This window comes from Aquarana catesbeiana, linkage group LG06, assembly GCF_042186555.1.
Source record: "Aquarana catesbeiana isolate 2022-GZ linkage group LG06, ASM4218655v1, whole genome shotgun sequence".
In the NCBI taxonomy this organism is placed as follows: Eukaryota; Metazoa; Chordata; class Amphibia; order Anura; family Ranidae; genus Aquarana; species Aquarana catesbeiana.
This window is the reverse complement of record NC_133329.1, coordinates 97,822,236-97,836,061: the sequence shown is the minus strand read 5'-3', so window position 1 is coordinate 97,836,061 and position 13,826 is coordinate 97,822,236. Positions and strand designations below refer to the sequence as shown.

The 13,826-nt window shown below is 42.7% G+C and overlaps 1 protein-coding gene across 2 annotated transcripts in view; it reads left to right on the top strand.

Annotated features, from left to right (window-relative positions):
- Positions 1-13,826, top strand: part of LOC141148765 (hexosaminidase D-like) — a 94,139-nt gene that overhangs the window by 18,576 nt on the left and 61,737 nt on the right. The window contains exon 2 of one of the 2 annotated variants that reach the window (XM_073636487.1): positions 8,380-8,470. In XM_073636487.1, coding sequence (XP_073492588.1) covers positions 8,382-8,470 — 89 coding nt within the window. In that variant the 5' untranslated portion in view covers positions 8,380-8,381. Of the gene's footprint in view, positions 1-8,322; positions 8,471-13,826 lie in introns of both variants that reach the window. The other variant, XM_073636488.1, reaches the window with a different exon arrangement.

The following is a 13,826-nucleotide window of genomic DNA, read 5'->3' as shown; positions in this document are numbered from 1 at the left end:
GTAAATAATGCTTTGGAAGCTTCTTGGATTCAGCAAACGGCTTTACTTTTATGGAGGAATATCCTTATGAACAGAAACAAGGAGGATACAGACAATACATCCTGTTATTACATTACCACAGAGATTACACATTATAACACTGCAGTGCCACCTGCTGGGTAGAAAGGTATAATGTGTGTGTGTGTGTATTTATATATTAGTCAGTTTATATAAGCAACTTTACATTACATGTTGTTCTTCCAACACCCCTTCTCAGCAGCATGTGCTTTGCAAAACTATATTCAGCTTCTTCTGGAAATAATTTTTACATTCCTCCAATAAAGGCTTGGTGAGTGCATCAGCAGTCATCTCCTTTGATGGGCAATGATGAATGTCAATAACACCTTGCTCTTGATTGTCCCTTAGTAGGTGATACTTGACGTCGATGTGTTTGGTCCCAGGATTGACCCTTTCTGATTGCATAAGCTTTATACATCCCTGGTTGTCTTCAAAAATGGGAATTGGTTTTGACATGTTTATCCCAATGTCCACAAAAAGTTGACAAATCCATATTGCTTCTTGACAAGGGTGTGCTGCTGCAATGTACTCTTCAGTTGAAGATGGAGCGACAGTTGTTTGCTTTCGACTAGACCAACTTATGGTTCCTTCCCCATGCTGGAAGATAAATCCACTTGTGGATTTGCGGTCTGTGCAGTCCCCGGCCCAATCAGCATCCACATATCCGACCAGTCATGGATTGGATGTTGCTGCTAACAGTAACTTCATCTGAATTGTTCCTTTGTGGTACTTTTATCACTCTTTTTACTGCGTTCCAGTCATGCTGACAGGGAGCTGAAACTTTCCTGCATAGTATGCGCACTGCTGAAGCTATGTCTGGTCTTGTCACAGTGGCAACATATAGCAGCTTACCAATTACTCTGCGATATGTATCATTGTTGGGTAGCAAGTTCTCTACTTCATTGCTCCTTTTGATAGCCTGGTTCCATAGGAGTTTTCACTTCCTCTGCATCTTGCATTTGGAATTGTTCCAAGATTTCCGATATTTTTTGAGATTGGTTGAGAAAGCAACTTTCATCTTCTTCTCTCTATATTTGTATTCCCAGTAGCTATAGTTCCCAAGTTCTTTGATTTCAAAATTTTCTTTCATTTTGTGAACTGATTGTAATCCCCTTCTTGTTCAAAACAAGTTATAATGTCATCAACATAGATAAAGATATATATCCATCTGTCTTCTTGATTTTTGGAGTAGAGACAGGGGTCTGCTTTACTTCTTGAGACTCCCTCTCTGGTAAGTACTTCATTCACTTTCTCATTCCATATCCTTGCAGATTGCTGAAGACCGTAGATGCTCTTCCGAAGTTTACACACAAGGTTATCTCCTTGCTCAAACCCTGGTGGTTGCTCCATGTAGAGATCTTCCTTAATGTCTCCCATATAGGAAAGCAGTTTTAATGTCTAGGTGTTTCACTTACATGCCCTTCCCGGCTGCAACTCTAAGAAGCGCTCTTATGGTGGAGTGTTTTACAATGGGAGCGAATGTTTCATCGTAATCTTCACCAAATTTCTGGTAGTAACTCTTGGCAACTAGTCTGGCTTTGTATCTGTGGATATTCCCTTCTGCGTCTGACTTTATTTTGAAAGTCCACTTACTTCATATAGTTTTCCTATTAGGAGGGAGCTCTGTGAGTGTTCAAGTTTTTATTTTCTTGAAGTGACTTTATTTCTTCTTCTGCTGCCTTTCTCTATTTATTGGCTTCATGTTTTGGTAGTTTTTCTATTATTGCATAATAATATATGATATTATGATTTAGTTTGATTATAACAGTACTTTTTCAGCAGGCAGCATATTCTCATTCTCCCTCTTAACTGTGTGAGACAAAAATGGGATTGTGGGTAAATCTTATACACATAAACACGTGTTATTTCCTTCTAGTTAAGAGGGCTGAGCTGGAAGGGAGCATTTGTCTTTTAGACACATGCCCCTTCTATGACACTGCAGTGAGAGGCGTACCTCCACTGCAGCATTTTTATTGGACAGCTGGGGCTAATGGTACCTCTGACAAGAGGAGAGGCACTGTGAGCTCATCCTCTGTCTGCTGCAAACAGAGTGTGCCAGCTTGTATTTAAACTGGCTGCTCTGTATGTAGCTTCTGACAGGCTGCTCAAGGAGGCCCGTATCTCTGAAACCATAGGTTGTGGGAGGCTCACATTTTTTACCAGTGGTGGGGTAGGACTTAGGCTAAATGCCCCCTAAATTTTACTGAGCTCTGCCTCACCTGACTGCACGTCACTGACTTAAATATAGACAATACATCCGGTTACATTACCACAGAGAATACACATTATAAGACTGCAGTGCCACCTGTACACCCCTCACATTTTTGTAAATATTTTATTCTATCTTTTCATGTGACAACACTGAAGAAATTAGACTTTGCTACAATGTAAAGTAGTGAGTGTACAGCTTGTATAACAATACAATACAATATAATTTGCTGTCCCCTCAAAATAACTCAACACACAGCCATTAATGTCTAAACCACTGGCAACAAAAGTGAGTACACCCCTAAGTGAAAATGTCCCAATTGGGCCCAAAGTGTCAATATTTTGTGTGGCCACCACTATTTTCCAGCACTGCCTTAACCCTCTTGGGCATGGAGTTCACCAGAGCTTCACAGGTTGCCACTGGAGTCCTATTCCACTCCTCCATGACGACATCACGGAGTTGGTGGATGTTAGTGACCTTGTGCTCCACCACCTTCCATTTGAGGATGCCCCACAGATGCTCAATAGGGTTTAGGTCTGGAGACATGCTTGGCCAGTCCATCACCTTTACCCTCAGCTTCTTTAGCAAGGCAGTGGTCGTCTTGGAGGTGTGTTTGGGGTCGTTATCATGTTGGATACTGCCCTGCGGCCCAGTTTCCGAAGGGAGGGGATCATGCTCTGCTTCAGTATGTCACAGTACATGTTTGCATTCATGGTTCCCTCAATGAACTGTAGCTCCACCGTGCCGGCAGCACTCATGCAGCCCCAGACCATGACACTTGCACCACCATGCTCGACTGTAGGCAAGACACACTTGTCTTTGTACTCCTCACCTGGTTGCCACCACACACACTTGACACCATCTGAATCAAATAAGTTTATCCTGGTCTCATCAGACCACAGGACATGGTTCCAGTAATCCATGTCCTTAGTCTGCTTGTCTTCAGCAAACTGTTTGCAGGCTTTCTTGTGCATCATCTTTAGAAGAGGCTTCCTTCTGGGAAGACAGCCATGCAGACCAATTTGATCCAGTGTGCGGCGTATGGTCTGGGCACTGACAGACTGACCCCCCCCCCACCCCTTCAACCTCTGCAGCAATGCTGGCAGCACTCATACGTCTATTTCCCAAAGACAGCCTCTGGATATGATGCTGAGCTCATGCACTCAACTTCTTTGGTCGACCATGGCGAGGCCTGTTCTGAGTGGAATTTGTCCTTTTAAAGCTGCTGTATGGTCTTGGCCACCGTGCTGCAGCTCAGTTTCAGGGTCTTGGCAATCTTCTTATAGCCTAGGCCATCGTTATGTAGAGGAACAATTATTTTTTTCAGATCCTCAGAGATTTCTTTGCCATGAGGTGACATGTTGAACTTCCAGTGGCAAGTATGAGAGAGTAAGAGTGATAACACCAAATTTAACACACCTGCTCCCCATTTACACCTGAGACCTTGTAACACTAACAAGTCACATGACATCGGGAAGGGAAAATTGCTAATTGGGCCCAATTTGGACATTTTCACTTAGGGGTGTACTCACTTTTGTTGCCAGCGGTTTAGACATTAATGGCTGTGTGTTGAGTTATTTTGAGGGGACAGCAAATTTACATTGTTATACAAGCTGTACACTCATTACTTTACATTGTAGCAAACTGTCATTTATTCAGTGTTGTCACATGAAAAGATATAATAAAATATTTACAAAAATGTGAGGGGTGTACTCACTTTTGTGAGATACTGTATGCTGATGCAAATTTGCCACCCACTGTTTCATCCCTGTTGGGAGATCTGATTCTTATTGTATAGTATTTTGACCTGCCAATAACCAGAAAGTTTATCCAAAAGTCAATATGTTTGTCTGACTTGCCATGTTTGCATGGACTAATATTAACTGACATTGTGCAAACACCTGACATTTCAGCAGACACAAGAAATACATTAATAATGTAACATTCTGTCTCCTATGTTTTTTCCTAGTATGATGTGCAGTATGAGTAGTATGGGCTACATTGTGTGCTGGAAATGGGAATGGCTTGTAATGGTGATAAGTAACAGATGCTGTGCGCATACCACTAACATTACAGTTTAGCTAAAGAATGCAACGTATATAATGTCTTCAGGGTATGTTCCTCCTTTATTTTTTCCTTTTACTTACTATATGCTGCAGCAAAAGATAAAATACCCTGTGCCGGCAGCATTCTGTAGAGCCGGACTGCTGGTCTCATACACAATGCTGCGGCCTGGGTCTCCAGTGGTCTAACGCACCCCCTGCACAATGCTCCAATTAACATAGCTCACACTGTCTGTCTAGCCTTGTTGGTTGGAGCACTGTGTAGGGGGCTTGCCAGACTAATAGAGACCAAGACTGCTGTGTTCTCTGAGACTAGCGGTCTGGTTCTCAGGTTTTCAGCATGCTGCAAGCACTGGGTATTTTAGCTTTGCTGCAGGACATACGTAGTACATAAAAAAAACAAAAAAATGAGCATAAGTATTTCTGTATTTGCAGCCTGACTGCCTTACAGTAATAAATACAGAACCTTTAAATGGGCTTTAAATTGACTATATATCGTACAGCCTCTTTAAAATGGACCTTTAAGGCTCATTTACACTTGCTTCGGCTTCAACATTCATGGCTAGTTTTACACTTGCTTCAAAACATGGCTTCAGACAGGCTTTGTTAAAGCTCTCTGAACGCCAGTCAAAGCTCCCGTCACTAAATAAAATGGTTAGCTTACAGTCCTGTTTACACCTTGCTTATGCTTTGCTTTGGCTTGGCTTCAAAAATTATACCCCATGTAGCTTTAATGGTGCTTCAAAGCGTTTTCAAAGTCTCCATAGAAGTCTCACTTGAAGCCTCATTGAAGCTCCACCGAAGGCTCATTGAAGCTCCACCGAAGGCTCATTGAAGCTCCACCGAAGGCTCATTGAAGCCCCACCGAAGGCTCATTGAAGCCCCACCGAAGGCTCATTGAAGCCCCACCGAAGGCTCATTGAAGCCCCACCGAAGGCTCATTGAAGCCCCACCGAAGGCTCATTGAAGCCCCACCGAAGGCTCATTGAAGCCCCACCGAAGCACCAAGCAAAAGCAAGTGTAAACAGGACTGTAAGCTAACCATTTTATTTAGTGACGGGAGCATTGACTGGTGTTCAGAGAGCTTTAACAAAGTGTGTTCGAAGCCATGTTTTGAAGCAAGTGTAAACTAGCCCTTACTCTTTTTTCTAATTTACTTTACGCCCTCCTCTCTTTGGCACAGCCAGTGCCCTTCTTTGGTCTTTACAAAAAGAAAGTAGCCCCAGTGGGGGATACCCCGCTATTGACTTTGATTGCATAACATATAGAAGGTAAAAATGACTACCCTGTCCCCTACCTGCTGTATAGTTTTCTAGCCTATTCAAGGCAAAGGGACAGGTTCTCTTAAGACTCCCCCACCCACTGGTACCTTCCTCCTGTTCCTCCACCACTCCATCCCTTAATTGGAGGCAGAAGTCCAATCTCTGAGTAAGCTTCATGTTTTGATGATATTGGAACTTACTCCTTTCTCCAAATTTTAGGCCAGTTTGATAAACAAATTGTGAGTAAATGTAAAGTAATTTCTGCGCTTGGTGAGTAAAAGATAAATGATATTAAACAGTGAAATGTGACCTGCAGCTGAACACTATAACCCAGATATTAGGCACCGAACAACAATACAAATAATAAAATGCAGCGCTAGGTTATGCAAAAAATGACCATATGTATGAATAACATGTCAATAAAGTGCAAATGTGCAATAAATGTGTAATAGTATACACAACCAAAAAAACGCAATGCAAATGTGCAAGTCTAGGCAATGAATGTGCAATGAAACAAACAAAATGCATATAAGAAAATGCACATACGTGCATTTTATAAGTGCAGAAAAACAGAGCTGATATCAAAAAGTTCATGTGTAGTTGAAATCCAATGAAAGTGATCTCAAGTGCAATATGGAGTGTAGACCAAGTGCTTGACACAGTGATACCCATCACCTCATTAGGATAAAAGGCTTACCAGAGAGCCTGCGACCTCCCTTACTCAGGGGGGTCAAACAGCGCTCAGTAGGAGTCCATAGGAGTAAGAGTCCGTGCACATCAGATGGTAGCCAGACAGCATCAATGGCAGGAAGTGACAATATGCAGAGAGGGAAAAAAAAACTCCAAATAGTGTAGAATGTCTCTTAAGGCGTTTTATTGGTAAAAAAGCTGCAATGCTGCATACATAAGAAACTGGAAAAAGTTCTCCAATTCGAGTAAACACAAAGTAATTCCTTGCAAGTAAAAAAATCCATACAAATCCGTAAAATCAAATCGCGCACACGCAGAATGTGTCGCTGTGCACACACTATCTGCACATGTGCGATTTGATTTTACAAGTGTGCACAAACTCTGCTGATGGGGGACGCCTGAGTATTTCATCAGTGGATCCTCGATTCTACTAAGCGCTGTTTGACCCACCTGAGTAAGGGAGGTCGCAGGCTCTCTGGTAAGCCTTTTATCCTAATGAGGTGACGGGTATCACGGTGTCAAGCACTTGGTCTACGCTCCATATCGCACTTGAGTAGGAACATTTCCTACTCATTTTTAGACTAATTGTCTTTGAGGTTGTTTTGGTAGTTTGCCTACATTTATTGTCTCATATTGCACTTGAGATCACTTTCATTGGATTTCAACTACACATGAACTTTTTGATATCGGCTCTGTTTTTTTTTTTTTGCACTTATATTGGACTTTAACGCATGTCTGTGCATTTTCTTATATGCATTTTTTTGTTTGTTTCATTGCACATTAATTGCATAGACTTGCACATTTGCATTGCTCCATATGTTTTTTTGGTTGTGTATACTATTGCACGTTTATTGCACTGAATTGCACATTTGCACTTTATTGACACATGTTATTCATACACAGGGTCATTTCGTGCATAACCTAGCGCTGCACTTTAATATTTGTATTGATAAACAAATTGACCTAAGCCCAGCTAGAGCCCAGTTTCTTGGCTCAAGGGTTTCACCTCTCTATTGGCCAGTAAGGCCACTCTTTAATTGAAAAAGTATTAAGTGAGAGAAAGGAATACCCAAAGGGACCTTCTTTATACATGACATGGTGTGTCAAGTACAACATCCTAAAGAAAAATCTGCACAAATCCCCCTAACTAATGAATGGAAGACTTTTCAGGTACTACTCAAATATTGAAAAATATATCAAATGTTTATTGTACAAAAGTAAAAAATTGTATAGACAATGACAAGACCGATTTATAGGTTCACAGGTAAAAACATATGATACTGTTTGTAGTTTCCTCATCATCTCTGCTGTGATTGGGTGATGGGTTGCTTGCTGTAACTTTGACGCGTTTCACGGGTAGCTGCCCGCTTCATCAGGAAGAAAAAACTGCTGCCAAGCTCACGAATGTATAGAAAAACCATACATAAGTAAATGTACCACTAAATACGACCAGTTGCTGCCAATTTCCTCTGCAGATGGAGCAGTTCATTGGGCATGTATATGTACCTTAATGTCACCCAAGGTCACGGATCAAGCCAATATTGTTAGTAAGGAGTATTCTAATAGATTTTCATATCTATGCATGGCGAAAGGCATCCAAGACTTGTGTATTTAGTAGCAGCAGGGGGTCGAGCAGCCAGGTCCCTTCCCACTCCAATGTGGCAATAACCCATGTCAGAAGGTCTCCTCCATCCAGATCTATCTATCTATCACCTGTGAGTTGTGCCTCAATTCATTAGTTAGGGGTATTTGTGCCACTCTTTAATTGTGATGGGCCTATAGGACAGCTTAGGCGGTTAGAGAGGGTTGGTCAGGCTCCTTACTGGGACAGGGTTTGCCATTCAAACTAGCACAGAATTTAGGGAAACCGGGCCACTGGTTTGCAGGCATCTGGAAGTGTCTGCTATTCAAAGCTAGCTGCTGTCCAAGGTAAATATTTTAGTCACCTCAAGCTTAAGGACAATATTTTCTCACTCCACCCTCTGTCACCTTTGTTCAGCTTTTATTCCACTGACACAATGATCTCTGTATCTTTTTGCAGTATTGGTGTTGGATTTCGGCTGTGAATTCATCCTTCCATTGTTCCTTTTCTCTGCAGAGATGATTTCCCAAAGGAGGATCTACTGGCTGCGTTTGGGAGTCCTACTTATTCTGACCCTGGCTGCCATAAAGTATCTGTATAAAAGCAGGTGAGTGAGAATGCTGACATGGAACAATGGCAAATACTGGGCTTCCGGCTACATACAGCACAGCGTAGATCTGTGGTTTCCCCACTGTTTAGTTTAGTTTAATCTAGACATGTGAATATGACGTTATTTTGATGTATAGTTTGTAATTATATATGTACCTAGGGGCAGCCATATTTGCATATACAGTGCCTTGAAAAAGTATTACATTTTCCACATTTTGTCATGTTATGACCAAAAACATAAATGTATTTTATTGGGATTTTATATGATACACCAACACAAAGTGGCACATAATTGTGAAGTGGAAGGAAAATGATAAATGGTTTTCAAAATTTCTTACAGATAAAAATCTGAAAAGTGTGGTGTGCATTTGTATTCAGCCCCCTTTACTCTGATACCCCTAACTAAAATCTAGTGGAACCAATTGCCTTCAGATGTCACCTAATTAGTAAATAGAGTCCACCTGTGTGTAATTTAATCTCACTATAAATACAGCTGTTCTGTGAAGCCCTCAGAGGCACCACAAAGGCCAAGGAACACACCAGACAGGTCAGGAATCAAGTTGTGGAGAAGTTTAAAGCAGGGTTAGGTTATAAAAAAATATCCCAAGCTTTAAACATCTCAAGGAGCACTGTTCAATCCATCATCTCAAAATGGAAAGAGTATGGCACAACTGCAAACCTACCAAGACATGACTGTCAACCTAAACTGACAGGCCGGGCAAGGAGAGCATTAACCCTCGGTTTACTGGCTTTTTTTTTTTGTACCACCTTGCACCGCCAGGGTCCAATGGGCCCTGTACTATAGTTTGGTACATTATAATGAATAACTGTTGGTACAAGTTTTAGTATAATTATTTTTATTGTGAAACAGTGTAATTATGAATTTTGATTATAATTTTAGCTAGTGAAATATTGAATAACCATGAAATACTAAGCAAAGCTTACTCATTTGGTGATAATAAAGTAATAATGTATTCTCCATATTTTGAGCACTAACTGTGAAGAGTATTTCACCTTATATTATTCTGCACATAAATTCATAGATAACAATAAAAATGATAAGTAAATTGTCAATTGAGAGAAAAATGAAATTTTGATATGTAGGTGTAGGGCATAAGTAGTTAGAAAAGTTATGCTAATATGATAAAGTTTCACTGTCCACAGCTCAAACACACCACTTTCAGATGTTCTTGACATAAGTTTTTTTTTTTGGACACACAACACACTGTTGGAGTTTTTCTGTCTTTGCTGTTAGGGCAGATACTGCTACGTGCTTTCTTTCTTGGTGGTAGAAGTCTAATGAACGTCAGGCCCCTCAGATACTCCAGTCAGTTCTTTCCCAAGATGTGTAAGGAAAACCTTCCTTTTGTGCGATTTACTTGCATCCCAGTCTGATTTTAGCGACATCCAGATAATGTAGGCGTTGATAGCACTAACATCCAACATGTTATAAAATATAACTATTGGCCATCTTCTGGTCATTCATTTAGTACTGTAAGTACGAACCATCTGATCCAACGTATTGACGCCTCCTTTTGTCTCATTGTATGACTGAATTATCTATGTTTTTTTTTTGTCTTCTCGGTTTTGAACAGTAGGTTGGGAATGTATAGAGTTCAAGAGGGTAACAACTTTGTTTTTCTTGGGACAGTATGATGCAATCATCATGTCTTTCTGTAAACCAAACAGAGTAAAGTAGACATTTTGTTTTTTTGTGGTCACAAATTCTTGGGGCAGTTCTTTTTTGTTTTTACGAATTGTTCCAACAACTGTGATTTTCTTCTCCAGTAATTTTTTAGCTAACTGCAGGCTCATGAAGAAGTTCTCAGAAGCAGTGGTGTAGCGTGGGCTGTCAGCGCCCGGGGCAAGGCAAGTAATTTGCGCCCCCTAACCTGCGGACTTTTAGCACTCTCCGAGTCCTGTCCCTTCCCTTCCTACAATAGTACTAACCAACCTGATTCCTATACTGACCACTACACTACACTGTCCACTATACTGACCACTACATTATACTGTCCACTATATTGACCACTACACTCTACTGTCCACTACACTGACCACTATACTACACTGACTACTATACTGTCCACTACACTATACTGCCCACTACACTGACCACTATACTGTCCACTATACAGACCACTAAACTGCCCACTACACTGACCGCTATACTGTCCACTATACTGTCCACTACATTATACCGCCCACTACACTATCCACTACACTATACTGCCCACTACACTATACTGACCACTACAATATCCACTACACTATACTGACCACTATATTGTCCACTATACTATACACTATACTATACTGTCTGCTATACTTGCCACTACACTATACTGACCACTACACTATACTGACCTCTATACTGACCACTATACTGTCCACTACACTATACTGACCACTATACTGTCCACTACACTATACTGACCACTACTGTCCACTACACTATACTGTCCACTACACTATACTGCCCACTATACTGTCCACTACACTATACTGACCACTATACTGTCCACTACACTATACTGACCACTATACTGTCCACTACACTATACTGACTACTATACTGTCCACTACACTATACTGTCCACTATACTGTCCACTACACTATACTGTCCACAACACTACCCTGACCACTATACTGTCCACTATACTGACCACTATACTATACTGTCCACTACACTATACTGTCCACTACACTGACCACTATACTATACTGTCCACTACACTATACTGTCCACTACACTATACTGTTCACTATACTGCACTGACCACTTTACTGTCCACTACACTATCCTACCTACAGTATTCCTATACTGACCACTACACTGCATGACTCTAGCTGCTCTTCTACTCTCTCTCTCTCTCTCTCTGGCTGGCTGCTCCCTCTTCCCAGACCGTGTCTCTTCCCCCCCCGGGCCAGCAACACGACTCTCATCACGAGGGAGTCTCACCTTTTCTTCTTTGTTTTCCATCGGTCCGGAGGGGAGCAGGAGGAGGAGGAGACAGCGGCGGCTCACAATCTCGAATTTTTGTGTCCCCCGCGCTCCGCCATGTTCAGTCTCCGGCGCCTTGTGATTGGGCGTATGGGGTCATGTGCGGCGGCGGGGCTGGCCTGTTAACGCTCGCGCTTGCTCCTGGAGTCCCGCCTCCGCACATGACCCCATTTACCCAATCATAGGGTGCCAGAGACTGAACATGTGCAGAGGCAGGACTCCAGGATGTACCGCGATCGTGGGCAGGCCAGCCACGCCGCCGCACATGACCCCATACGGCCAATCACAGGGCGCTGGAGACTGAACATGGCGGCCAGAGCGTGGGGACACAGGGCAGTGAATTTAGGAGGAGGCCGCCAGTAGTCACACACTGGCGCGGAATTGCGCCCCCCTAAATGTTGTGCCCGGGGCCACGGCCCCCTCCGCACCCCCCACGCTACGCCACTGCTCAGAAGTGATGTTTCTGCCAGAATATAATATTCCTTGAGCCAAATCCATTACCACTCGCTCCCCCTGATTTACTTCCCTTCCTTGGTCTTGACATTTCCTGGTGTACACCTGCATAGTAAATAGTTCTATTTGCAGATGAAGATAGAAAATCAGTTTGGGTGGTACAGATATCCCAACCCACAAAAACTTATTTCAGGGAGGTGGCAAACTCATTTCCGGGAGGTAATGCCTTGGGCCGCCGCCGAACCCCCCCCCCCCCCCCAATTAAATGCAGCCTTACCAGTGCCCATGAAATACAGCCTGATCAGTGCCAATTAAATGCATCCTGCTCAGGCAGTGCTCAATTACAGATTTGAATATCCTGGCGGCCACTGGAAGTCCCGCCTCCTATGATACACATCACACCGATTCAATGTATCATTGGATCAGTCTTCCATCTATCTAGGAGGCAGGACTTTGTTACAATCCTCCACCTCGAACAGACTGGCATTCCCTGGCAAGGACGTCATCACATCCGCCTGCAGTGCCAGGACAAGGTCATCCAGTGCCCAGGGCGAAGATGTTAAACTGTGCCCCCCCCCACCAAGTGGAGTAAGGGGTGGGATGCAGCTTGTAGCGACATGTGCAACACGTCTCATCAAAACATATGTAACATATACATTTTGTGTGTGAGGAAAAATGCCTGCATGTTGGTGTTTTCACTGGAAGGAAAAGATGCCCTGGTGTCTGTAGTAAATGTCTAAAGGTGAGTATACACAGTTAGCTCTCTTATTGTTCAGCTGGTGGGTGGAAGAAAAAAAAATCAACAGGTTCTTCCCATCCACACAAGTGAGGTGGATGGAGGAATCCACCCCACTGTGCCATTTATTCTGACAGTAGGGACTCCCTGCTGTCAGAATACACTGATCAGTGGCTGCAGCCATTTGGCTTTGGCCACTGATCAAATGAAAGTTTTCTAGCATGACTGTTCGACAGAAGTCAATCTACTGATCAAATTCTGTCTAACAGGAAGAGGGAGAGCCACACACAGATTGAAATTTTGCCGCTCCCTGCTGAACTGGTTTAATTTCAATCCGTCTGTACCCACCTTTAGGAGGACTGATATGGTGGTGGTATGAAGGAGGGCTGGCAACTAGGAGGGTGGAGCTCTGTGGGTGCATTTAACTAAAGCTGTGTACACTTTTTTTTTTTTTTTTGTAGTGTAAATCTAAAGATGAGCATATTATTTATTTATGTATTTATTTATTTATTTATTTTTTTGGTCAGCTGGTGGACAGAAGAAAAAAATAGAATGGATTTCTCCATAAGTGGTTAGCATTTCTGCCCAGCAGACAGGAATTTTCACAAATCTAGTATTGCTGGCTCTAATCCAGCTTGTTCTACAATTGCATTTTAACAATTCACCTTAATAGCAGTGGCTATAGCTTGAATCAAGAGCATTTGAGCTGGCCTGGGGAGAGTTCTGGTTTCTGATGGGCTGGACAGTGATCGTGCTGCTGTGTGCAGAGTGATGAACTTTCTCTGCCAGCTCCGCCCATCCCTACTGCTGCTTAGACCATGCAAGCCTCCATCCAGCCAGGCACACTTTAACAGCATCCAACCTGGGATAGATCGTTCTCTTCCTGTCTGGAGACTGGCATAGCTGCAGAGAGGAGGGACACAGTGTGCACAGACCAGTGGCGTAGCGTGGGTTGTCAGCGCCCGGGGCAAGGCAAGTAATTTGCGCCCCCTAACCTGCAAACTTTAAGCACTCCCCGAGTCCTGTCCCTTCCCTTCCTACAATAGTACTAACCAACCTGATTCCTATACTGACCACTACACTAGACTGTCCATTATACTGACCACTACATTATACTGTCCACTATACTGACCACTACATTATACTGTCCACTATATTGA